The sequence below is a fragment of the Nipponia nippon genome, unplaced genomic scaffold (assembly GCF_047370975.1).
Source record: "Nipponia nippon isolate SJK-2023a ecotype South Korea unplaced genomic scaffold, ASM4737097v1 scaffold_4, whole genome shotgun sequence".
Lineage (NCBI taxonomy): Eukaryota > Metazoa > Chordata > Aves > Pelecaniformes > Threskiornithidae > Nipponia > Nipponia nippon.
The window spans coordinates 36,596,915-36,624,657 of NW_028262358.1; the positions used below are offsets into that span (position 1 = coordinate 36,596,915).

At 39.4% G+C, this 27,743-nt stretch overlaps 1 protein-coding gene across 6 annotated transcripts in view; it reads left to right on the forward strand.

The window, feature by feature from the left end:
* Nucleotides 1-24,259, forward strand: part of HEATR5B (HEAT repeat containing 5B) — a 58,434-nt gene extending 34,175 nt beyond the window's left edge. For 3 of the 6 annotated variants that reach the window (XM_087775337.1, XM_087775338.1, XM_087775336.1), the window contains exons 25-36: nt 1,464-1,645; nt 2,747-2,815; nt 4,590-4,769; nt 6,093-6,330; nt 6,969-7,229; nt 8,202-8,329; nt 8,516-8,660; nt 13,545-13,814; nt 16,101-16,325; nt 18,839-18,990; nt 21,954-22,167; nt 23,705-24,259. In XM_087775337.1, the coding sequence (XP_087631463.1) occupies nt 1,464-1,645; nt 2,747-2,815; nt 4,590-4,769; nt 6,093-6,330; nt 6,969-7,229; nt 8,202-8,329; nt 8,516-8,660; nt 13,545-13,814; nt 16,101-16,325; nt 18,839-18,990; nt 21,954-22,167; nt 23,705-24,009 (2,369 nt within the window). In that variant the 3' untranslated portion in view covers nt 24,010-24,259. Of the gene's footprint in view, nt 1-1,463; nt 1,646-2,746; nt 2,816-4,589; nt 4,770-6,092; nt 6,331-6,968; nt 7,230-8,201; nt 8,330-8,515; nt 8,661-9,449; nt 9,806-9,892; nt 10,146-13,544; nt 13,815-16,100; nt 16,326-18,838; nt 18,991-21,953; nt 22,168-23,704 lie in introns of those variants that run through there. The other 3 variants (XR_015708325.1, XM_087775340.1, XM_087775339.1) reach the window with 3 other exon arrangements.
* Nucleotides 24,260-27,743: the final 3,484 nt, after the last annotated feature.

Sequence of the window (27,743 nt, forward strand, 5' to 3'; positions counted from 1 at the left end):
ATTGAGAGGTCAGAGATGACCTGGTTGTTTTGCGAAGAAACGTTTTTCTAACAAACAGATGGTGGGAGGTTTCTGTCCTTGAGTTGTCCATGTGTATTGGGTCTGGTGCATAGTGATTGTTTGCTTTCACCCAGGTAGTGCTCGTGAGGACTTTGTGTATGTAGGATGAATATCATGAGCATCCTAGAATGCAAGAGATTAATGGATTTTAGTCTCTGTGTTGTTGAGGGTGTCTGTTATGCTATGGAGATTTATCAGGTCTTTGCTTGTGTTGCTTTGATGCAGTCTGGTTCCAGCAGTGTGCATTGGCTTGTGAGAATCTTGTTTCTGACTTGATTTGAGGCTGAGGTCGCTGTTTGAAGACTAAGAGGAAAGAGTTTTGGGAAAGTTTATTTTGAGATGGTGTTGTATTATAGAGAAAATAATTAAATAACTGCTGCTTACAGGATCCTGCAGAAGATTGCATATAATAATCCTGAGAATTTGTATCTCTGAATTTATTTAAAGTGAACTTGATGTGTTTGGTATCATTGTAAAAAGGAAAACTCGGCAAACTCCTACCCCTTCCAACTTAAACTTCCAAAATATTTAAATTTTACTACCATCTGTGATGGTCTGAAAAAGCGTGTGTAGCCTTTACCACTTCGTAGTTTTTAAGTGATCTCCAGTCTTTCTTTACTGACATGCCTCTGAAAAGTTTCAGCTACAAAATAAACTTTTCTTTTTTATCTTGAGACTTCAAAATATGTAGAGCTTTCATAATTTCTGGTTTTTGTTAGTCACCCTGGATATTACGTTTTTAAATAATTTCTTTTCATATTAGTTGTACAACATCTGGTAATTTCAAATTGAGAGTAAGGAAAGAAACAGAATGAATGAAAATAGAGAAGAATAATCCTTTCAGAAATGTTACTGAGTTATGTCTTGTTCTTTTCTGTATGTTGTCTGCTGCTTTCTTATGGCCTTGGATCTGGCTTTTGGGAGGAGAACTAGAGGCATACTCAGTTTTTACGTGTTTAAGCTTGACGAGGTTTTCCTTTATCAGCAGGGGTCACTGTAAGCATAGGAGTCAAACAGGAATTGCCTTGATTTTTTTGTAGGTTTGGGGGGGGAATCACTAAAATTAGCTTTACTAAATGTTCTAATCTCTTCTAAGCTACTCAGCGTATTTACATACTCTATTCAGTGCTATTTCTGTATATTATATATTTCATTTTGTTTCAAATTTGTGCTTAATTTTTAAGGTTGTCTTAGGAGTAAAAGCCCTTGTATCACTTGGGGGGGGCGGGGAGAATAAAGAAAAATAGGTTACATTCTTTCCTGCCTTTTTCCGTACCCTAAATGTGGACCTTTGGAAAAGAATAGGTAAAATTTGTACATGTCAATGAGGAAAATGTTACAAATATCTGTCATGTTAGCTATCTTTTAAAGTTACTAAATAGTTCTTTCTGTTTTGTTCTAAGATGACTTTTTAGTACTCCATCTCTCTGACCTTATTCGAATGGCATTCATGGCTGCAACTGATCACAGCAACCAGTTACGAATGGCAGGTCTTCAAGCTCTTGAAGACATTATCAAGAAATTTGCATCGGTTCCTGAGCCAGAGTTTCCAGGCCATGTGATACTGGAGCAGTATCAGGCTAATGTGAGACCTCCTTTATAAGTTCAGGGAATTGTATATTTATGCCAGTAGTAGCTTTGAGAACATTTTCTAACTTCAAAAGACCTGTGAAGAGATTTTTGTGTGTGAAAATGTACTGAAGAGCCTTTAATTTACCTCTTCAAAATTTATTTTTGTATCTCTTCCTATTTATTATAATTTAGTAGCTGACAAAATTGAAAAATTCAGTAGCTGTTGATTCTTGAAAGCCAACTATTAAACATTACATTTAATTTTTGGCAAGAGTGGCATTTCATTTGTAGAATTAGGAATTGGAAAATAACAGTGATTTAGTTCCAGATTGAATCTAATAAATCTGTTTTCTTGGGAATTAATGAATATACTTTTGTTTAAATGAAAACTACAAAAGTATGGGAATGGGAGGTGGACAGTTGAAGATTTATTTTGGGGTATTATTGCTTTATTTTGTTGCATACCTTAACTCTTTCACCTCTTTTGTCTTCACTGTGTCTTCAAGATCTTAGCAAATACTTTTTAAAGGCAAGCTTTCATCCTTTTCACTTTCTGCCTTTTTCTTCTTCCTTCTGTAGTGCTGTAACCCTTGCTTCTGTCTCTTTGACCTGGTTCCTTTTGTTTCTGAAAAATGCTGCCTTATAACAACTGCCTAAAAAGCTTTTTTTGTCAGGATTTGTCGTTTTGGGAACTTGATGCAAATCCAACCATAAACATTTGATTTCACATCATTATTCCTTTGGACATCAAAAAGTCATTGACTTCTTGAGCCTTGGCATAAGTTGCACCTGTAATACTTTCACGATTAAAAGGATACTCATTAACGGAAGAAAGATAATACCACATATTTGACAAAGGTAGCTGAGGCTTAAAAAGGCAATGGGCAAGCAGGAAAAAAACTAGTTTAGGACTTTGTTGTTGTTGTTTAAAGAATACTATTGCAAATGTCTGCTAGACAACAAGGATACAGTTGGGATGTAACTATAGTGCCAAAATTGGCAATCTTGTGTTGCTTGTTCTGTATATGTACTTGAGCCTTAAACAAGGTGAGATGAAGAATGTTGTGTCACTATTGTTTTAGTTGGATTTTGAAATTTTTCTTCCTATCAACAGGTTGGAGCTGCTCTGAGGCCAGCTTTTTCCCAAGATACACCATCTGATATAACTGCAAAGGCCTGCCAGGTACAGAGGAAAATGTTCAGCTAGTATAGGCCAAACTGATTTTCCTTCTTTTTGGAAGAAGGATGCAGAAAAGAAGTAGTAGCAAATGGCAGGAAAATTTTGTAAACCTAAGCTGTTATGTTTTTGCAACATCTTTTTAGTCTCCTAGTAATATATTTTGTTCCTCAGAAGTGCAAAAGTCCTTTTTGGGAGCTACTTCAGAAAATACTTAGTCTTTCTGAAACTAATTATGTCTCCGTGTCAGTTCTGCATTTGTTGCTAAAAGAAAAGAAGAAAAAAATTCTTGCTTAATGAGATGAATAGTATTGTATTTCTTGAGATGCCTTTCAGTCTGATCAAATGTTCAGATTACTGATAATTTACCTTTAAACACTAAACTTCCGTTCAGATTAATACACTTTTGGACTTTAAAAGCTTTGAACATTCTCATTACAGTCATGATAACAACCTCTCAGTGAAAATTCCGTATTCAACCAGTTTCAAAGTGGATGTGTGCACTTACAGGATCAAATGGTTGGAGGTTAGGTTTGGATATTTAACTCGCTCTTTAGAAGTTACATTGACAGAGATGCGCTGCACTGAATGAGTTTGATGTTGTTATAGTTTTATGTCATTACTGAAACAGCTGTTGACTTGCCCAGCAGCAGGAGTGAAGCTGGTCTTAGTCCTACTGTGAATTAATTATGGGTTTGTCACAGATTTTCAGCAGCCTTGTCCTGTCCACCTTTGGGACACTTTTTGTGTCTGTGTTTACTTCAAATATGTCCATCATTCCAGATCATGAGAGGCCCTTGCCCAAAGACTTCCATGGAACTCGTTCTCTAAAAGTAGAATAAACATATTGGAGATAGGACAAAAATGCCATGAAAAAAGAGTTTATAAAACCTGAACCGCTTGAGTTCTGTTGGGTTTTTTTTGCTTCTGTTCCTCATCCTGGTAGAATCACCACCAAAATCCAGGCAGCTCTTCTGGAAGAATTTGTCCCTTTTTCTTTCTGTAGAAAAGAAGCTGCACCAGAATTCTTCTATTGCCTGCGTTATGTCTGGGTGTGAATGTGTTTCAGAGGATGAATGCCAATGTGTAGCCCTAGACAGGAGCAGCCGATCTGTATGATGTTTGGATTTTAAGTACCTGTTTGGGTCCATTTAATTCAAAATAAAAGAAAAGTGGAGAGACACCCAACTGTCTGTCCACCATGTCTGGTATTGATTGTTCGGAGTGTGGTACTGTTGGTTCCAGATCAGAGCTCAGTTGTTTAAAGATTTTTATCTCACTCGTTTCTTGGTGTCTTCTTGACATTAATGATCCTGAAAGATCGTCATTAGTATGGAGCCTTAATATGTAATTTGAGAGGTGTGGGTTTTTAAAGATGTACTTTTATTGATAGCTGTCCAATATGTTCTTCACAGTGAATGCAATGACCCATTACTTGAATGATTTGACCAGACACCTGGGAACAGAATACAAAAATTGTTATTACCTATTTATGGAGGATTAAAAAACTGTTTTAAGTATTTTCCATGTATCTGTTAAGTTCCATTATAATATGCTTTGCAAATACAGCCTTTGTAACCACTCACCTGAGCAATTCTGTTGTCATGGCTAGGGAGAAAAAAAGAAAAACCTTGGATTTTTTGGTATTAAGCAGGAGGAGAGCTGCTAATGTTTTTTGTGGTGGTTGTTTTGGTTTTTGTTTTCTTACAGATTTTTTTTCATTTTTAAGATGGTTGGTTTTTTTTACTAGTTTAGAATGATTCTAAACTTTGTTGTCTAGGTATGTAGCGCTTGGATAGGAAGTGGGGTTGTAAGTGACCTGAATGACCTCCGCCGAGTTCACAACCTTCTTGTCTCTTCCCTGGATAAAGTGCAAGCAGGAAAGGGATCTTCTAGCCAGCTTTACCGAGAGAGTGCAACTACTATGGAAAAACTTGCAGTTCTGAAAGCATGGGCTGAGGTAAACATTGACCATTAAATCTTTAGAAGTTTGGAAAGATTTTGCAGCATAATAGCAGCCTCACACCTCACTGGCTGTTCAACCAGTGAGCCTTGCGCCTGCCCTCCTCCTTACTTGTTGCGGTTCCACTCCAGGGATGTTTTTATCTCTCATATCTTTCTCTGTTCCTTTTTCTGCCATTCTGTCGAGCCATATTTACAGTGATGCTTGATTGTTCTTTGTTTTACTGCACTTTTCTGTATTGAAGTATACACTCATACCCTATCAGATTTTGATTTTCCTCCCATCTTATTGCTCCTAAACTTAAAAAACCAAAAACCAAACACCTTTAAAATATATTCTGGTAAAATATTGCAGTTAATTAACTAGGAGTTTGTCAAAGTGTTCATAACAAATTACAGGCTTAATGTAGATATTGTTGGGGAATGTCTGGAATACCAGAAATTGTCAACTATTTACAAAAGACGGAGTTAGCACTACTTACATTGCCTTGCTTCCTAAAATGTTACTTGCATGCTATGGAGCTCTACGTATAATTACCCAAATGGTATTTTGGTTTCTTTTATTGTAGTACTTTAAGGTTCGTGTTTTTTTTTTTTTTTTCATTAAATTTTCTTGGAAGTTACTTTTAAAATTACAAAGGAAAGTATTAACATTTCAGCTGTGTAATGTTAATCACCCCATACTGTAATTTTCAGCTTTGATATGAAGCATCTGTTGTGTGAAGACACTTATTTCTATTCTATTTCTTTTCTAAAAATGCTTATTTTGACTGTATTTTTCTGATATTTCTGCTTATTCCCATATTTATCTAGGTTTTTGAAAATCCTTTTATCCTCTTATAGCATCTATCAAAGACAAACATATAAATGTTCTTGTATTCATGGAACACATTTAAAGCCATTTTCATGTCTTTATGATACCTAATCTGCTCCCAGAAAGTGACAATTACTCTAATTTATCTAGTGGCTCTTAATGTAGGTCAAAGAAATCTTTGCAATAAGGATGCATTGATTTAATGAAATCAGTTATTTAAATCAATATGTCTGTGTAGAGCAGCAGTAATTGACACTTTCTTAGGAAAAAAGTGTATAGTCAGATTGTGTTAGGAAAGTGCCATTTATGTCCCTAAGTGTTATATACTGGTAGAAATAAAAGAAAAAATATTTAAATAAAAGGTATTTGTATTGCAAGTCTCTTTTTCCCCAGTCATCTTCTGGTGACTCGTGTGTATGGAATCTGTTACTTGCACATGGGAAAGGCTGCTGCTCTTTTTTCTTTTTAAGACCTTACAGCACGTACTTTCATATGTTTTTCTTCTAGGTGTACGTTGTTGCCATGAAAATTAAGAAAGAAGCAGAGACCAAACCAAAGCGCGTTTTAAAGAGCACAGAGGAGGATGAGGATGATTTTGGTACTATAGATGAGTTGCCACCAGACAGTTTGATAACACTTGTACAACCTGAGCTGCCTGCACTTAGCCGTCTCTGGTTAGCTGCACTGAGAGATTATGCTCTTTTAACCTTACCAGCTGAATTTGCTACCCAGCTTCCACCAGATGGTAAGCACTGGAATTTCTTGTTGTCTTGTTGCGAAAAACAGAAAGAAACCCTTAGTTGAGACTTTAAAATTATCTGTAAATTATTTAGCAGGCAAATTTTTTATGCAGGTGATAAATTTCTGCTTATGTATAATAGGAATGTACGTTTGAGCGTGCTTTTTGCCTTCAATCTGCAATGAAGATATTCTTTATCTGAATCACAGAGATCATTAAAAGTATGTCTTTGTAGAATTAAGAATACTTCTACACCTCTAATACTTTGATATCAAATGCGAAAAGATATTTACTGTAAGACAAACATAGCCCTTGAGATTAGAGCGGATACTGTCTTACAGTATTTTACTGAGTTAAGAATGAATGTTTTGTATGAAAAATGCTGCAAGACTTGATGACTTTGCCTGCCTTTCTTGCTCTCTCTTATGGTTCCGTTGTGGCCATTGCATTTTCTTACGAGAGGTACTAACGTTGTTCCTTCACCAGGAGAATTGGGGTGCACTGTCACTAACAAGGATTACATCTGAATATGTACATGATCAAATACACCCAGAGTAAATAAACTAATAAATTTAGTGTATGTGCTTTTTGTCTATTATTTGCAGATAATTTCAGAATTTACCTTTGCTTTGCTAATTTAACAGGGGGAGCATTTTACACTCCAGAAACAATTGATACAGCTAGGCTGCATTACCGAAACTCCTGGGCTCCGATACTACATGCAGTGGCACTTTGGTTAAACAGCACAGGATTTAACACTTCAGAGTCAACAGAAGAGACTGCTGCAGCAATGCCCAATTCACAGAAACGTGCTACATCCATTATGTTAAACCAGACACCTGGAACTCCACCTACCACTAAATCTTTGCCAGAGATAAACAAAGATCGAATGCACTTAATTTTGGGTAAGAGTTACAAGTTTAGAGTTCAGTACCAGGACATTATGGTACGAAATGTTACGGGAATAACAAAAGATACTTTGCTTGAAATCTGGGAAGTTTAAAATGCATCACGTCTGGACAGTAATGTTTCGAAATATCTCTGTCTCCTCTCCGTATCTCTCTGCCTCCTGCGTTCTTTATAGCTTTACCAGAATATTCGTCATTGTGATTATTGTGATTTTTAGAGACAAGTTTTATATCTAGTTTATTTACGTAATTGAATAAAATGAGTAGGAACTGTTCTATGCTGTAATATAATTCAGTTGTTATGCTTCAAAGACACAAAAGCTGTAAGGTTAATTAAAATACACACCCTCATAAAAACACAGTTCAGTAGAGACTGATATTTGACAAGTCACATGGAGTAGCTTTTGCAACAGTTTTTCATCTGTGAGTAGCGCTCACTGTTTCCCTTTGCTGTTACCTAACAGCTTTAAGAGGTGGATGTGATCACTTATTCTGAGGAATGCCAACAGTTTGCTGAGATATACAGACATTTAAAACCAGAATTAAGTGCCAAATGTATAATATGAATATTGCATAATTTTTGAGGCTTAACTTAATCTCAGTTATCTTTACATTTAAAAGAGTTCAACAAAATAAAACTCAATTTACAGTTGAAGGATTCAGAAATGCAACTTACAGATCTTTAGAACAAAGTGTGGATTTCCATTCAGTAATCTAAGTTGCTTGCTGTCACTGTTTTTTATTTTTCCTGCCACATTTTGGGGAAGACATGATGCAGAAGAGAAAGCGAATACAATTCTGCTATTTCTAATACATAAACTCTCTTTTCCTTTAAAGGAAGAAGAATTGAGAAAAACATGTATCTTTCTGAAGTCATTAAGAACCTGCTATATTTATGAAGAAATTTAAAAAAGAAAACTTGATTTTTATGATGATGTGAACATTGTTTTTAATTATTGCTCTTTTCAGGTGTTAGTATACAGTTTCTGTGTTCCCCACGACCTGAAGAGCCTGTTGAGCATGTTACATCTTGTTTACAAGCACTTCATACTTTATTGGATTCCCCTTGTGCCAGGATCCATATTGCAGAGGATCAGGTACTGTATGAGCATGTTGTAACAATCAGCTTTTTCTAGGTCTTGTTCTTTCATCTGTGATGATTGCAAAAGCTGTAATTATTTTTGCATGAGAAAAGTATTTGCTCATCATAAGCAAGTGACATAACAATTAGGAATTGTTAAGTCCTAATTAATTTTTTTAATATGTATTTTGTTTTACTGTAGCTCCTTGGTGTTGAACTCTTGAGTGTGCTTCACCGACTCCTCTTGACCTGGGATCCTCCTTCAGTCCAGCTACTGGTCACAGGAGTTGTCCAGCAGATAGTAAGAGCAGCTCAAGATTATTTGCAGGAAAAAAGGAACACCCTAAGTAAGATTTTGAAAAGACGACTTGCTTTGCAGAGTAAATAAGCAACAGGTTTTCATATTGGGAAAGGAACTCAAACACATTAGAGTATGGTTAAAGTGAGGAGGAAAATGCTGTGTATTACACACATACTTTTGATGTATTCATGATCTTACCTGCTGATTTCTTACTCTTGTAGGATGTGGTATTTCTTCCTCTGATCATTCTAGTGGTTATTCTTTTCATGTCATGGTTTTCATTCATTTTTCTTGAATATGAGTGATGAAAATTATACCCATCACACCACTTAAGGTCTTACTAATACCTTGCTTAGTTTCATTAACGTTTCTCTATTGACTGCCTCCTAGCACTTCATTTACCTTTTTTCTGAAGTTTAATGGTTCAGCCCCCAATGTAGGGTCTTGTGGTGCATCCCTGGCACAACTGGCATTCCTGAGGTGAGTGAACTGCTACTAGAACCAGTGTGAAAAGTTGCCTGCCCAGGAGATCGTGCCAGGAAGCAGGCTTGCATCTGGGTTCTTACTTCACTGACATTCAGGGTGTGTCAGCAACCAGGAGCTCTGGGAACAGGGTGTGCAAACAGGAGCAAGGCAGTTGGCATGGAAGGGCATGCTCATGCAGCCCAGAAGTGCTGCTCAAGACTGTACAAGACTGTTCGAGTCAGCATAATGATGGCAGTGACATACAGCAAGACACAGTTTGCTGAGTGAGGAAGAATCACCTCTGGCACATCAGAGGTCTAATGACTTGGCTTGAAATTCAGATTAAAGTCCTGATGTGACTGTCCTCCAGGTGCTTGTTTGTGCCGCCAGGGCTGGAGGTGACATTGGTCTCACCTGTAAGATGTGAAGGAAATGCATGTGAAGGTGAGCAGACTATAGCGCCAGGAAAGGCAAATGGAAGAATGACGTGTTCTTCACAGAGATCCTGCAGGTGCAGGAGCCCAAGCCTTGTGTCACAGAAGGAGGGACACCCATAGGCTATGCTGGAATATGGCCTGGGAGGATGGCACTCCCATGAAGGTGGAGGCTGCAAGGTTGTGACTTCCAGCAACAAAAGGCTTTATCTCCAGACATCTAGTTGGAGAACGCTATAGAGATCTGGCAAGAGAAGAGGAACAAGCTGTCGGGGTAGGTATCTGGGCCAGCCATCCCTCTTTGACAGGTCAGAACTGATGCCACTAAGAGGAAGTGAAGGATGATACCAGTCAGGAACTCTCTTCTTGTTTGCCACAGACTGCCTAAACAAGACAAGGAGGTGGGTGAAGCCATGTTAAACCAACTGGAAGAAGCCTTCCAATCACAAGCTATGGGAGTCCCACGAGAGACTTTTACCATCCAGATGTGTGCTGGAAGGGCAACACTGCAGGATGCTAACAATTTGAAGCTTTCAGAAGCATATGAGGCACAGGCTTTTTCAGTCCAGATGCTGGACAGTCCAAATAAGGGAGGTGCTCAGTGGATCTGCTCCTCACTAATACAGGAAGAAATGGTTATGAAGGTTAGTGTTAGCTGGGGCTGTAGCAGCCATGAGATAGTGAAGTTCATGATCCTGAGGGAAATCAAGTAGCAGAGGCAAAGGTTTGGCCTGACTTAGCAGACTTGGGCTTGTGCAGGGAGCTTGCAGATGAGATCTTGTGGTAAGCTTCCCAGAAGGGCAAAGGAAAGAGAGATGATTCATCTTCGGTGACAAAAAAATAGCTCATCCAAAAGTGCAGGATGGCAGGAGGCTGACTTGGCTGAACAGGAACTTCTGACTGAGCTCAAATGTGACAAGGAAGTGTATGGATGGTGGAAGTGGGGGCAAACTGCCCAGGAAGACTACTGAAGATGTCTGCTCAGGTATGAAGGAGTGGAATGCGGAAAGCCATGATTTGGCTGGAACTGAGACTGGTGATGAATGTCAAGTGTGACAAGAAGGGCTTTTATAGATACGTTGGCAGCAAAAAGTCTAAGGAAATTTGGACCTGCTGCTGAATGGATTGGGTGATTTAATGACAAAACATGTTGGTGGAAAAACTGAGGCGCTGTTATCTTCTTTGCTTTGTCCTCCTGTGTCTTTGTGTCTAGTGAGCAAGTTTAGGGGAGAGAATTGCTACCGACGTTAGATGAACATCAGGTTAGGGACTGCTTAGGTAAAAGCTGGACTTACCCTGGGACCAGATGGGATGCATCTGAGTGAGCTGGCTGATGATGTGCTAAGGTTGCTGCAGTCATCTTTGAAAAGCTGGGGTGCTCAAGAAAGCTTTCCAATGAATGGCAAAAAGTAGATGCTATTTCTGACTTTCAATAAGTAAAGACGGGTTTTGGGAGACTATATGCCAGTGAGCCCACTGTGTGTGTTGAAAGAATTTGGAGTAAATTCCCTTGGAAACCACTTCTGAGTCCATGAAGTAGAAGAATGTGATTTGAAGTAGTGAGCACAGACTGACCAAGGACAAATAATGCCTAATCACCCTCACTGATGAAATAACTGGCTTTGGATGAAGGGGGAGTGGTGAATATTGTTTACCTTGACTTTTGCAAGGCTTTTGACCCAGTACCCCATGGTATCATTGTCAAATTGGAGAGATGTGGACTGAAAAGTAGGAGAATAACTGGCGGGACTGTTGTGCTTGAATGGAGTTCGATGATTCAAGTCTAACTGACTGCTGGTTGCAACTCGTGTTCCTTAGAGTCCAGTATTGGGTCTGCTACTGTTAAAAATTGTCATTAACAACCTGGATGATAGGACAGAATGCACCCTCAGCAGATTTGTGGATGATACCAAACTGTGCAAGTGGTAGATACAGTGGAGGGCAGTGCTGCCTTTCAGGGGAATCTCGAGCTGCAGGACTGAGAAGCTGCTGAAGTTCAGCAAAGACAAATGCAAAATCCTGCATTTGGGATGGAATAACCCTGTGCATTGGTATAGGCTGGGGGGCTGACAGACTGGATAGCAGACTTGCGGGATAATGAGTTGAATGTGAATCTGTGCTGTGCCTATGTAATGCTGAAGATTCTGGTACTGGGCTGCATTAGAAAAGCATGACCGGTAGATTAAGGATATGATTTTCCTTTCAACCTGAGCTTGTGAAAATGCATCTGGAGCAGTGTCTAGTTTTCTTCCCCTTCATCCTGAAGAAGAGAGATGTTGACAAACTGAAGGAAGTCCAGTGGAGGTCCACTAAGCTGCTTAGGGAGGTGAAGTATGTGACATGTGAGGAGAGGCTGAGGGCTGAACTTGTTTAGTCTGCACAAGAGAGTATTAATATGGGATAGAATAGCAATCCCCCTTCTTAAAGGGGACTTAAAGAGAAGACCAATTCAGACTCTTCTGAAAGGCCTATGGTGGAAGGACAAGAGGCAACGGGCACAAGTTGCAGCAACGGAAATCCAGATGGGATGCAAGGAAAAAATTTGTCACCACAGCAGTGGTGAAGCAGTAGAACAGGTGCCCAGAGATGTTGTGGCATCTCCATGCCTGGAGATATTCAAAACTGGACCAGCCCTGAGCAACCTGCTCTAGCTTTCAAGCTGGCCCTGTTTTGAACAGCAGATTGGACTTGGATGACTTACGGAGGTCCCTTTCAACTTACATTTTTCTGAGATTCTCTGATGAGTTGATATACCTAAATCCTGTTCCTCTGCTTGGCCTTTATTGAACTTCAGTAAAATTCAGTCTTTCTTCTTCTATCACTGCTTCTCCTGGTATGCTATTTCAGCTTCTGATGTTTTGCTTAGGCTTTTCATCAGCATATTCTGTTAGTTTATTTCTACTTTATGTAAGAATAGCCTTGATAAGGGTATTAGCATCAGTCTGAAAGCTACTTTCTGAGGTGCTTTTAGTAACCTCTTCCTTTTAACAGAGCATCTCCCTGTTCAATTATCCCTTTACCATTTCTTTAAAAATCTTGCATTGGATGTACTGTTTGCATCTTCGCCAGGTAAATTAGTTTCCAGGTGGCAACCTGGCAAATAGTTCATTGATAATGTGGTTAGGTTAGGTCTGCCATGTTTTCTTTTACCTGAAAGGAGTAAAGTAAAACCCAAAGAATATTCTCTTACTAAGGAAAACTACCATCTTAGTCTGGCACAATATACTGTTGAGAAAAAAAAACAACTGTTAGCTTTTTGCGCATTTTCCACATAAAAACAGAGAAAGGATTTTGCTGGAACTTGAGGAACCAGCACAGCAAAAAATGCAAGCTCTGTTCCTTCATATGAATTAATGGAATTGTTTACTGTAGGCCCAGTAAATTGCATTTTTCAAATCAGTGAATGTGATAACACTACCAATCATTTACATTCATAAGAGCTCCATAGGGGTAGTTCAGGCCAGCTTTGACTTACTGAATCTCTGTTGCTGTTTAATGGGAGAAGGAAAGACTGCAGCTGGCCAAGCTGCCATTCAAAAGAGAGACTTTTTGAACTGAATGCACTGAAATCATGAACTCAGACATAGAATCCTACAATGCTTTTCTGTTCTCTTATTTCATAATCAATTTACACTGAAATAAGATTTTGTCAGGGTGGAACATTTAATTAATAGCCATTAAATTAAAAAAATATTGTCATGCCTATTTATTTGGCAGTCACTGCTGTTAATTTTACAATCAGTTTTAAATGAAGCAAAATAATTACTGCATTCTTGTGTATTACTACTTTTTTCTAGTTCTGGATGGATTTTTAATAAGCATTGTTGCAATCACAATACTTATAAAGCATTTTAAACCCCTTTAAGTCATTCTAACTAAAACATTTAGTTTGATATGAGCCACGTTTGTCATATCTTACTGTTGAAGCAACTCTTTCATCTTGATTTTTAACGTTTTTTTTTAAAGTGTTTCATGTAGTCTTTGGTATGGGATCTTAATTGTCTCCTCAGAGATTTCTTTCCTTTTTTCAGATGAAGATGATATTGAAGAAAAAGAAAATCCTCTTGCTTTAGGAGAGGGAGGTGAGAGTGGTGGTCTTGTGCCTGGAAAATCTCTAGTCTTTGCAGCCATGGAGTTGCTCATGTTTATCCTAGTACGGCACATGCCCCATCTGAGTTCAAAAGTGTCAGATTCTCCAAGTCACATTGCTGCCAAATCCCACCTCTCTGAGGAAAGTGCTCGTCTTGTGGCTGCCACCGTTACTATACTGTCTGACCTGCCTGCTCTGTGCTCTCCAGCAGGTAAGGTATCGTAACAAAATATGTATGAGTGGTTATTGTAGGGAACCGCGTAGTGAGCATATGATGCTAAAAGTAAACTGTAAATATATTTCTATGGGATACTTCAAGGGTCATCTATTGAAAAGTATGTGTAGGTTCTAAAATAAACTAAGAATTCAGGCTTTTCCAGTGAGCAATGTAAAGGAAGTTATTTGATTTTAAATTTGCATGTGTGCTGCAAGTTTGCTGAGGAAATGAGCTCTGTATCACTATGATTTTATTGTTGGTTTTTTCCCTTCCTTTTTTCATGACTTTGAAACCTTTTGGGCAGTTTTAATCATATTGTAAAGGAACATAGACATCTCAGAGATAATTAAATTCCTGAGGAGTTCATGAAAAGCAGCAGCTGGATGAAAAGAGAATCCTACTGAGGAAAGAACAGCACAATTCAGTTGTGGTACACTTGGTTTTGCAGCCGCTGGCTGTCAGTCATCCCAAATGTGACTGTAAACTAAATGGAGCTTTCTTCTGCTGAGGGAGACTGTCACAAAGGATCTGTGTAAACCAGGGTAATTGCACTGAGCGGAGTTCAGGGGTAAAGGACACAATTGCCTGGGAAGCTGTGCTCTTTGAGTTTTGCTTTTCAGAGAACAAATGGCTTAAGAGTTGTCTCGTGGATCTCTGGGCAGTTTCACATACTGGTGTAGATAAGACATTTTAGAGGTTGGTCCCTTAATGAGATGCATGGTAAAGAACATATCTGGACGGTCATGCTCAGAACACAACATGGGCTGTCTTCAAAGAGACAATTTGTGTCTTAGAGTTCTTCAAAAAATAGTAGAATTTGAGCTGATCTGGAGTCCTGCACTGTTTTTATTTGATTCCTGGTTCTTTTTCCTGTCTCGCCCCACTTTTTTTTTGGGGGGGTGGGGTGGCGCAGGCAGTGGGAAGGTGGGCAAAAAGAGTAACAGTACTACTTCTATGTTGACTGGAGTGAAGGCATGACTCCCAGCATTTGGCAAGTGACCAGTGAAAGTAGCTCAGAAACTATTGTTAGTCTGCAGAGACTGCCTGACTTGTTTGTTTGTTTTTTCTCATCCAGAAGACTAGCCAGTTGATAGTTGGGGGGGGGGGGGGGGGGGAAGGTACATGCACAAATATTTGTGTTAATTGAGCCTTTGGATGCAAGGGAAATTGTGAACAAAGAGAATTCATCGCTTTCTGTAATTTTTATATTTCTTCCTTTTTGTTTAAAACGTGAGCATCTTGCAGTCTCTATTGGACAAGATCCTGGGCAATCTTATCTAGAGGAACTGCTGCTTTGAAAAAGGGGGTTGGACTAGATGATCTCCAGCAGTCCCTTCCAGTTGTAATTATTCTGCTTTATGTATTTATCCTCACAGCATTCCCAGAAGTAGGAAAATGGCGGGATTTCTGTTTCCACGTGTGTGGGAAAATGAGGCATAGAAAAGATATGGAAAGAGACTTGACTGTCTGAAGTGAGCTGTAGGTTCATATTACATGCCTAAACCCAACAGCACCCTTCTTTCAGTCCTACAGAGTCTTGAAGTCTACGTGTGTTATTGAAACTCCTTCTAATAAAGTTCCCATTTGTCTAAAGTCAGGTTATGTGTTACTTGACCAATATTTCTTGAGTATGCCTAACTTGCATCTGCAGGACTGGTTGCACAAAACATATAGATAGGTGTTGATTTCTTCAGAAAAGCAATGCAGTAGGAGGAGGATCATTTTGTCTCCTTTGTAGAGCAGCCAGATGGCTACAGCTTTTGCCCAGGGTGTGAGACACCCAGATAACTTCCTTACTTTGCTTCTGGGGCTTGTACCATGCACCAGCTTCCTTGGAAAGTGCCATAACTTGGTTTGGATACCTGTTTCCAGACTTCTTGTTGTTGTTTATTTTATAGGACCCTAGCAATATGCAGATCCTGTTTTAAGATTTAAGAATCTGAATGCGTTCAATATGATACATACCATGTATCACATGCCGTGTAGGGCAAAACTTCAGTAGCTGAATCATCATTCCTGAATTGACGGCAACATTTTAAATGTTGGTTTGTATGACTTGTGTTATGATACACTTTAGTAGTACTGATGAATGAATTTGGTGATAAAATATGGAATGGCACATATCACTTGTTACCTGCATTGAAGTTTATCTTGCTGTCTCCTTTGTCTCCTAGCCATATATACCCGTACTGGGAAAGCTAAAGTGGTCATCTATGACACTTGTTGGAATTAACTTCAGAAATTCTATTTTGTCTTTTTTTTGTGTTTTTTTTTTTTTAGGATGTATGACGATCTTACCAACTATCCTATTTCTGATTACAAGAGTATTGAAAGAAACAGCAGTAAAATCTGCAGATAATCAGGTCCCTCCTCCAGTCAGTGCAGCCCTTCAAGGGATAAAAACTATTGTTACTCTTCCAACAGTGAAGACTGATGAAACTCAGAAACAATGGACAGGTCTTATCCGCAGCACTCTGGCATCTATCTTGGAATACTCTCAACCTGGTAAGTGGTTTCCCAGTGTAGGAGAGTTAAAATTAAAGAGAACTGGGTTTTGCTGTAATGAAAAGGCAAGTATTGTATCTGCCTTGTATAGGCTTCATGTCTGAGGGTTGGGGATTAAAAGTGGTGATGAATTTCTTGTAAAATTGAAATGAGAGAAAGACTTGAGTGCACACATCATAACTAATTGAGTTACTTAATAGGTTGTGTTGAAGACAAGCACAGCATTGACTTTAAGAACATACAGTTATATCTCAGGAGTTCCCATCCCAGATTTGTGCTTGTAGGTCTGTTTTCTTTGACAATATTGATCATAACCTGCTGTTAGAAATATTGCCTTTTGCAGCTTACCTTGCAGCCCCTCCTCTCTCAGGTCCTTTCCATAGGGTATTTTTTTGTACTAGTTCAGACTTTCCTCTTCCACTTTGAATCCCATTATGACTTGATCATTTCATGCTTTAGATTTTCCTCAGGCTGACCTTACCAGTCTTCATAGTTTCAGCTAGTGACTTGTTTCTGGAACTTAGAAATCTACCTTCTGATATTGAGCAGTCGTTCTGGCATCTGCTGAATGTCTTGCAAGTAACTAAAGGAGTTCCAGTCCGAATTCACTTTATTTCCTGGGCTATGCCTCAATTTCTGTGACTACTGGCAACTCTAGACATATTGGCAAGGCCTGAGCAAACTATCATTTTCACTGTTGCTTTCCTCTTTCCACAGAATACCAGCTAGCTTAAAGGAAAGGAGATTTTAGTTGCCAAAATAGTATTTGTAGAGGAACTGATCTCTGTACTGAAACTTTAATTGTTCAGTACTGTACATGGATTCAACACCTTGAATTAAACCTCAAGAAAAATGGCAATCAGTGTATCTTTTAAGTGTTTGCTGACACGATTCATATAGTCTTAATGACAGTGAGAGTTAAAGTGAATGAGTGCGAAGACAGCAAGGGATAATTGTGGCAAGGTTCATACTGGAGTAGGATATTCACAATACTGTTACAAGCTTTCAGTGGTGAGAAAAAAATCCTACTCCGCCCAAAACAATCTGTAACCCACCAACAGGATGTCTACTCTCTCTCTTTAGAGAACTGCAGACTACTGCTCTTGGTTCACATTCGTACTTTGCCTTGTCCTTCGAAAAGCAAAAAAGATGTACAGTCTCAACTGCATAGTTAGCAAAGGAGAGACACAAAGATTTGTCATTTGCATAATGGTAGTTCAGCCAAAAACCGTCCCCTTACATCCCCAAGGAACCATTTAGAGAGACTGAAGAGAGGCTTGAATGGAGTTACTCATGTGAGAGATAGGGAGTGAGTAGGTAATTGCAAACGATCCTGAAAATGTCTGAAGGGGAAGGATCAGTAGATTTGTGTTAACCAAGTCAAACTACTAATTTGTTTTGTCACATCAGCTCTTGTCTTCCAGCCTTCGTTACTGTAAAGATTTCCTAGTCCCTTCTTCCAGAAACATTACTGGCTTTAGGCTTTTTTGCAGACTTCAGAAATCTTTCTTGGTTCCTTGCAAGAGTGTATGTTTTCCTTTTTCTTTCCAGTCTTCTGTGGAGTGAGACACATACACAAGAATTTAGGCAAGGCCTACTGCATACGATTTCAAGTCTCGTAATTCAATAAAATTTAAACAAATTTAAAATTAAAAAAAAAAAATTAAAAAATTGTCACTTAAAATGCTTGGAGTAGTTTTTTGAAGTCAGGTTTCACATCATGGCTAAGCCAATCCAGTGACTAGCTGACATCTGTAAAGGGCAGTCATGCTGCTTTTCTTTTTCCTGGCTATGTATCTGCTGTTTCTTTGTGCCTCTCAAGGGAGAGCAGAACCAATCTGGCCAACAAAACCAGCAGAACAGTGCTTTTTATATGTATTATAATAATTATATATAAATAGAATTTTTTTTCCTGTTGATGATCCATGAAGACAGAGCTTGTGCAAGGAAAAAGGATGACAATGGCAAATACAGACTATTTGAAAAGCAGGAAAGGTTAAAGTAGGACTGTTCTTATTGGTGACAGGTAGCTGTCAGATCAGCTAGTCTGTTATGTGAAACCTCATGTTAAGTAAAAGTTGTTGCCGTGCTGGATATCGGTTTCTTACTCTGCTGTATTGGCTGAAGAGATTTAAAAAAAAAGGTGAAGTATATTTTTAATGGGGAAAGGATCTAAAAAATACATTTTTCCTCTCTTGTTTACGCATTGAAAACAAAAAATATGGCTTGGTCAGAGAAAGCGTGGGTGATGCTTGTTACTTGATATTTAGGTTTCAGAAAGTTCAACTTACTTTATTAAAACAACTTCTAGAATTGAGTTGCTCAGCTTTTTGTCAGTCACAGTCAATAAAGTGATTCTGTAGTAAGTAGATGCATATTTATATGCAGTTGCAAATAATTTCAAGTACATTTATTTCCTCTTTGTGAGTTTATCTGTGTTCACTAGCTTTTACTAAGTAAATTCTAAACCCTTTTTGGAGTAAGCTAACAGTGTGCTTGGTTTTGTTTTTCAGAAGCCTCTAAGCCTATTCTTGATGAAGTAAGCATACTTACAGCTATTGCTCTGTTCCTTTGGTCAGCAAGCACTGAGATAATTGGAGTGCAGTCTTTACAAAATGGATGTATGAACAGATTTAAAAGTGCATTGAATTCCTGTGATCCATGGGTAAGATCATGTTATAGGAATGTGAATGATACATAGCTGAGAAAAACTAGTTGTGATACATTTACCATATTTCCTGAATGCTTTGTGATGCCTTTACTTCAGAGACAGATACCGCTTGTCAAAATAACTAGAATTTTCAACAGTGCATTATAGAAACTCTTTAGTGAGCGAAACAACCCAAACTAAGTGCTTCTAGATAATGTGTGTTCATGGCCTTGTGCCAAGTTCTTGACTTGCAGTTTTTTAAAAGGAAAAAAAAAATCTTTGATATGTGAAATTTTAGCAAATGAAAAGGTTAGTTACCAGAGTGGTGACATTTCTACATTAATGCTGATCTTTTATAATACAAACTAAACCACTTCTTCTGTAGATAAAATTACAGCCCACATTTCTGATTAATTTTATATTTGTTTGTGCAAAACCTGTGCTTATTTTACATGTTCATACAAAACTCAGTTTGTGTGCAAAAATGTAATTTTGTGGTCACCACCAGAACATCTACAGATTATGAATCATCTGTCTCCTGATTTCACTTCTGCCCTTTGGTTTGTCTTTATGAATTATATTCTAAATTATTTTCTCACTAAAGAGGGGAACTAAAAAGTTGTAGACTGACTTTGTTCAAGCAGGCTACTACGCTGTATAGTTAAGCTTAACTGTTCCAGCCATGTTTATATCAGTTTGTTTGAGTGGGTATACAAATCTGCAGGTGGGAACTTAAGAGAAAAATCTATACTGTTTCCGCAAGTGGGCACGGAAAACATGCAAAAAATGCTGATGTGTTAGGGTCACAGTGAGGCATTTAAAATCCTGTTTAGACTGATAATTCTTCTCTGCAGCAGGGCTGGTGTTTTCCAGCGTGGACATAAAATTCAGTTGGTTCTGCAGCCTGACTTCGGGTGGAAAACTACTTAAAGTTTTAGTGCGTGAATGGAAATGTCAGCTGCATTAAGCAGAAACTTTTATGTCGTTCTCTCAGCTCTGTATAAACACGTGAACAGTGAGAGAAATACATCTTTGCCCACCACCCTGCTGGAAAGCTGTCAGTGAGCAGCTGGAACTTACCACTATTTTTGTACATCACAGAGAATGCTTTGACAGCAGCCAGATTGTGTCCGCTCTCCTTGCTGATGTGTAGAACATATACTCTGTAATACTTGTTGTGTGTTTGTTCTAGTTTTTTAAATATAAAACACTCATTGTTGGGGTCAGTAACTAGACACCTGTTTGTAATAAAAGTATTATACTGATTGTACTAAAAGCATTGAACTGATTATGGAAAAAAACCTCTTCTAAAGAACTACTGCTGCCTCATAAGAAATACAGGAGTATTTGTGAAACTATTACCACCTGCAAAAGTCTGAAAGGTTAGATATCATGTATAGTAATAACCAGAAGGCTGGTAACCTCAATTTCATTTTGCCCCAACAAGGGAACTCAGCTGAGATACCCTTGCCTCTCAGTGCTAATGGGTAAGTTTTACATGAGTATGCCTTACACGCTTTGAAGAAGCCCTGTTTTTACCTCACAGGAGTTTTTGTAGACTTCTGTGAATGCAGAATAGTCAGAAGTTTTATATTATATAGATGGAATAAAAGCAGCTTGGATGAAATTCTGCTGTCAGATGCAGTTGTAAAACTCTTTACTTGAATTATGCATGCATGTAAGAAAAGAGACTTTTACTTACCTTATTTCGAAGGCTAATAATCTTAGCAGCTAATAAGGAGTAAAGTTTAAAGAATGTCAACAGAAAGGGAAGGGAATTATTTGGAGTGGTATGGAGAGACAGAGAAATAATTTGCTGAAACAGCTCAAAGATGATGCTGAGTAAGGCATGAGGAGAAAATGTTCTTCCACGGAGCCCTGTTAGAAAGCATACAGACGGTATTAGAAGAGGTGTTATTACTTCAGGCCTTAAAAATTGAATTGTATAGAAAACTTGCAGCCGTATACTAGTGAATTAACAGTGACCTGAGCTGCATAACTTGTATTTTCTTACTATTAGTTTTTATTATCTATCATTTTTATTCAATATTTTTATTTATACGTCTGTGTTTCCAGTCATCCCTGGATCTCCTCACAGATCATTGTGTTCAGCAGTACTTCCTCTAGAATGTTTCTGTTCAGCGCATGCTCAATAACGCATCCTGTTTGGACTTGAGTGCAGTTTGAAAGCATGTGCAGTATTTTATCCTCGTATTTGTTGTGGGGCTTTACCTTTTCAAAAGTTCTGGGTTATTTGTGTGGGATTTTGGAGGGGGATCTTTGTACCCCCAAATAAAATGCATTCCTGAGTTCATCTAAACAAGATCATCAGTGAGTCATTCCCCCAAACGTTGACTTTAATAATCCCTGCTTTCCAGAGAAAAGAGGGAGGAGGGAAAAACAAAATAGAAGGAAGACAAGAGGAGGGTTCTGTCATCCAGCTTACTGTATGACTCCTATGCTACTACCAGCACAAGATGGAGAATGAGAAGGAAGGATGGACACTTTTGGCTACAGCCTTGGCTCATGTTAGAGCAATAAGATCACTTTGAACTGAGTAATTTTTACAGGCTGTTTCACCCTTCTGAAATTGGAATAGCATTTCATGATTTTGCAGATACATCTACTATTAGTGCTGGTAGTTCTGAGACTTAAAGATGTGGACTCTGTGGACCTGTGTGACTGACTTGTATGACATTAACTATTCCTTTATTTTCTCTGAGTTCATATTGTTACTGCTATTTAGTACCTGCATGTTCTTTCTAACTGGCCTTCCTTTTATTGAAAACTGGGCTACTATTATTTTAGCAGATGGGCTGTGTTGCTGCTTTCCTCTTATTCTGTATGTTTCCTTCCCCTTTAGTCATCTTTGGTTTTGGTATCACATGTATCTCACGTACATAGATAACAGAGTTTATTAGAATTCCCTGAGTTAACAAATAACTTTCAGGACAATGTATTTATCTTGATGTGATTAGGTTCAAGCCAAGTGTTACCAGCTTCTGCTTTCTGTGTTCCAACACACCAATCGTGCCCTGTCAACTCCATATATTCATTCATTGGCCCCTATTGTGGTTGAGAAGTTGAAAGCTGTGGAAAGGAGCCGCCCGAACAACAACCTGGAGCTGTTAGCAGTCCAGGAAGGAATTAAAGTCCTTGAAACGTTGGTTGCCCTTGGTGAGGAGCAGAATAGTAAGTATTCAGTTTTTCTAGAGAAATGTGCAATGCTAAAATAGAATATTGAACATTAGGAATCTTGCAGTTAGGAACTTGATGGCATAGTCACAAATAGACCATGTCTGTGCAACATGCTTTTATAATTCCGGTACTAGAACTTTTGTATGCATGGACTCATACAGCACATACAGTATGATATGCTGCAGCTTTTGCATTTCTGGTGATTGCAGGAAAAAAAATTCTAAACGTGAACTGCAGTAGTGAGTGATGTTTTCTTCTGTTTGGAAATGAGTAGTTCACACTGTTTAAATTTACTTTTTCCCATTGTTAACTTTTATTTATTTTAGCAGACTCATCACTTTTATCAGGTTGCTTCTACCAGCTCAACAAAGTTTATCTAAAAAGCCCAAGAAATGTAATTGTACTGGTCAGAATACCTTGTTTGTACCTCCTGTTGGCTTCAGTAGATAGAATACAGTATTTATATTTTAAGTTATTCTCTAACTGAAACAATGTGTTTTCTAAAGACTTACTCGGCAGACATTTGGCTTTAAATGCTGATAGAGTTCCTTGTAAAAAATATTACTGTTGGTTTTGTGTGGGTTTGGTTCCCCTCTCCCCCCCCAACATACTCCCTGTTGGTATTTCTCTTCATTGATGATAAAACACTAAATGTATGTTTTCTTGAGCCCCCTTCTACTTCTGCTACAGGTGTTTGAAACACATGTAAAATGAGAGAGCAACTGAAGTGAATAAGGAAACAAAACATCTGATTTTTGCTAATGCTGGCTGGAGACAATCTCCTTAGTATGAATTTAGTCCAAACCTTTAGGGGGAAATCATTAATACTCTGATAACCTACAAAATTTTAGCTAAATGAGTTACCATTACTGTTTAAGTTCTTTGAGCTTAAAATTTACAATTAACATGTTACACATTTGAAAGGCATACTTGTATCCTTGCTATTTGTTCTAAAGAGAAACCCTTTTGATCCCTGTGCCGTTTTGGGCTCTGGCCTCATTAGGTCGTGCTAGCCCAAGTATAGCTGCAGTGCTGGTTTTTGGATTGGAATCTTCCAGAATGGCATAATACAGCAGATAACTGTCCCTGACTTTTTTGTGAACATGTGCATAATAGCGGTTCTGTTATGCTCACTGGGGAGGCTGATATTCAGATTCAATTGAATAATGTTTCTGTCTGCCTGAAAAGTGTTTTGAAATCCTTTAATATGATAGACACTCTACATCTTATGATCTCTTATCAATGATCTGCAATCAGATGGTACAAAGGTGTCTTTAAAGAAGTGTCAGGAACAAAATAACCGTGATGAACAATAATAGAAGCCTGAAACACAATCCTGGAAGAAAGGTTTGAGTGACCATAGGACAGGAAACCATCTACATTTCAATTTTTTTATTTGATCATTTTTTAATTACAGTGTTTATTGTCAGTTCTGAAAACAAAATTACCCATATCAGTCTAGTAACTGATAAAATTAATTTTGTTCTCTGATACGGTTATTACGTTTTTTTTTTTTTCCTTTCACTTTTAGGAGTCCAGTTGCTTGCCCTTCTTGTTCCCACTCTGATCTCCTATTTACTGAATGAAAACGCCTTTGCTTCTGCCTCTACAGCATCTAAGGATCTTCACGAATTTGCACTTCAGAATCTAATGCACATTGGTCCACTTTACCCACATGCTTTCAAGACAGTAATGGGAGCTGCTCCTGAGTTAAAAACGCGTCTAGAAACTGCAGTCCGAGCAAGTCAGGCCAGCAAAGCAAAAGCAGCTGCTAGGCAACCACCACCCACAGTACATTCCACCCCAACAATTAAACTGAAAACTAGCTTTTTTTGAATTACTTTTATTATTTTTGGACCATTAAGTAGTCAGAAGCATTACGTGATCCCCGATGTGTTACTGCATATATGTCTGCAACTTTGTGTAATTTGTATGTGAAAGGCTGTCTAATAGAGCTTTGTGTAATTACTTGAAATCCATGCATTACACGGGAAGTGGTGTTACTTGTATTTGTATAGATTTTTAGGAAATTGAATGTGATCATATTTATGAATTTGTGTTATAAATTATCTGCCAAAAAAACCTATTCTCTATCTGACTAAATAGTTTTATTTATTTTTAAAAGCTACTCCAAACCTTTGAGTGGTTTTTGAAATCTGGTGATTGTTATCCTACCATTGTGGCAACACACTAACACAGTGGGGACAGAGGGAAGAGGGGGAAACTGTTATGCGGTACTTACCATGTACCATGGGGAATTTCAAGTGTAGAAGTATGCACTTTTTCCTTTTAAAAACAAAGTAGGGAAGGGGATTGTCAGACCTTGTAGATCATTTCAGCTTGCATGAAAAAAAAACAATTGAAAATTTTCAGCCTTTCTTAAGGTGAACGATCAAGCATGCTGTCTTAATGAGTTGTCCTTATTTATGTGGTGTATATTTCTTTTGGATCCATTTCCATGCTTGGAATTTAATAAAGGATGCAAAGAATTTAATCCCCTATCTCTTCTAAGATAAATTTTAAAGAATGCATTGGAAATTGAGTTTATAAAGAGAACTGCCTGCTATCTGCATTTTTGTAGGTGTAGATTTTGGGCCGTGTAAGGTGCTGTGTGTTAGCAGTCTTCCTATTCTGCCGGACACTGGTTGAATATGATGATTCAGTGCTCTGCTCTTTGTCCAGGCTCCTGGGTATTTAACCTTCCTGCAAGATGTTAGTCTCGGTGGATATATCTTATCTGCAGTCCTTGATAACGTTTGCAGAGCCAAAGTACTTGAGCACTTTGCACCTGTACTGACTAAGGGAGCAGATAACAAGTGAGAGCCAGGCTCCTCCATTTTTTTTCCTTCCCCTGCCAGGCTTTTCTCTTCCGAAAAGCACGTGGCTCCCCTCACATCGGAGCGCTGTGCTAACCCTACAGCGCAGAGCCAGTGACTGTCTGTCTGCTGCCAGACCTCACCCTTCCTATTGGCAGAAGTGCAGAACCATGTATTTTCTTGTGTATACAAGACTGACTTTCAAGAATTTTTTGACACTGCTGTTGAATTTATGGGGTTCTATAGGGATCTTTCTATACATTTTGCTTTATAGAGAGAAGCTACATAGCTAGAAGCCTTGGCTAGGCCTGTTGAGTTTCATCTCTGATGTTTTTCTGGATACTCTGTAAAAACTGCATATTTCAGAAGCTTCTACTACAACCCAAATATAACACAGGGATAGTAAATAGAATTGAATATGATTAATAGTTGGTTGAAATATTTGTAGATCATTATTTCTGCATAGTCACTTGTCAGGTCTCTCTTTTCCCGTAAGACCTTCTATAACCCTTTGAGTACCTATGCAAAATGGAGGACAAGACAATGCTTTTTTGCACTATTGTATTTGGTGTGTGCAAAATATTTAATATAAAGTCAGAAAAGCTTTTATTTCACAGTGACTATTTTAGTACTAAAGTGAGGACAAAAGTGGTGCATACTCTAATATTACTTTCAAATGTTTTTTTCATAAAGAGGTTAAATTCCAAGTCTTGTTCCATTGTCCTACAGGAGTAAAGATACATGCAGAAGTAAAAACAGTACACCGTACGTGAAGAGGAAAGTAATTTCACTACTTTTCATCTTTGTATGTGTAGTGGGAATTAAATTCATTAAAATATACTGCTTTCTAATAAGTGTTTCCAGCATTACAAAGCTATTTTGCTCAGAAGTTCTGAACCTGTTTGAGAGGAAGTGTTAAGGAAACTCTTCAGTACAAAATTGAGCACAAAAATTTTGCAAGTAAAACTAAGAAAATAACTTTATACCCTATTTTAGATTTCACACCACCCCCCCCCAGGTAGTCTAGTAATTAATGACTGTGATGTTTGTTGGAAACATTTTGTCTATAATCAGGTTTTATTTATCTTAATTTTTATCTCAGCACTTCTATGTTTTGGTTAGACTCTAGTTTACAAGATGTCTGAAAACTCAGAAAAGGTGAGGGGGGAGGGAAGTGTAGCAATCAAGTGTAACTAAGAAGTCAGTAGAAAAATTGAAAAACGTAGATGTGGAGGGATAGAGAAGGGAGAGGCTTTTCTTTGTATACTGTGTGACTGTACACAACGTGCTCAGCTTTCACTTGTATACATCCTCCCCCAGTTTCTAGTCCTCGTTTGCTTCTTTGCTTGGTCCTGATACTAAAGGTGTAACCATGTGGTTTTACATAATATTTTGGCATCAGATTTCATTTGATTAAAAAAACCAAAATAACTTGAAATGCCCATAGCGCTTATTGTTCTCTGTCACCCTCCTTTTCATCTTTGTCTTTGTCAAGGACCTTTTTAATATGCTTTTTCATGAATCTTGTTTGCTCCGTTTCCCCTTCACGTCTTTCCTCTCTCTCTGCCGTTTCCTTCCTTTCTGGGCGAGCCTTGTTGTTGTCCCCCGGGTCCCTGCCGAGGTCCCCCAGACCGCGCTCCCTCGTCTGTGCGGGCGCTCCTGTTCCCCCCCGCTCTGCGATCCTCTCTCCAGGCTTCCTTAGTTGCCTTGCCCTCTTCAGAAGCGCGAAGAGGTCGTCCGCCAGCCACGGCTGCGATCTCCAGGGCAGGGTGACGAAGCGGGCGAGCGCGATTTCGGAGCAGCCAGGAGGAAACAGGAAGCGCTGCTTGAGCAAGCAGCGGGGCGCCGCTGCTGCGCCCGGGCCCGGCGCGGGCGGCGGCACCCCCGGCACCCGCAGCGACCCCACGCAGCGGCCGCCGTGCCGCCCGCCATCTTCCACGCACCCCTGGGGTCGAGCGGAGGCAACGGGGCGCTGCCGGCGCTTAGCCCTGCTGTCAGGCCTGTTTGTCTTCAGCAAGCCTCTGGTGCTGGCATGGACGTAGCATGCAAAGCGAGCCTAACTTTGTGTGCGTCTTTGGGAGAAGCAGGAGAGAGCGATGCTGCCGACAGCTTGCACCCTCAGCCCGGAGCCTTGCCGCTGGTCTCAAAGTACCTTGTTTTCCCTTTCCTTGCCAAAAAGGCAGTGGTAATTCCCGAAAAATGCTGTTTCGCTCTCTGTTTCATCCCACCCTGGGATGGATTTATCGTATTTGGTGCTTTGACGCCAAGCACTGCTCAGAACAGGGCTGAAACAGAAAAGCCGGGGGTGAGAGGGCAGGGCTTGGCCAAAGTTCGTGGAACTGCTGCGAGACACCTGCCCTTTTTATGTCCCCAGGGTGGGCCGCGAGTGTGCCAAAGCCATCTAAATCCTGCTCCGAGGTGGAGATGACGGCTAATCTGTGCTCCCGGCTGCTGCTCAACGCTGCCCTGCCCCTCCGGCCGCGGCTTGGCGGGGCGGCTCCCGGCCCTGCCCCTCACCCCCGCCCAGGCGAGCGGGCCCGGGGGTGCGCTGCCAGCTGCCAGCTGCCCCCTGCCACTGCTTGCCGGTCCCTACCCCAGGATGGCACTTCATGGGGATGAGGCTCGCCCGCTGTAACGTCGTTCCTCGAAATAAGGGCGGCGCCGAGGAGAAAAAAGGCGCTTCCCGCCTCTTCCCGCCTCGCCACCCAGCGGAACTACATTTCCCAGAATGCCGCGAGAGGGGCCGGGGCGAAT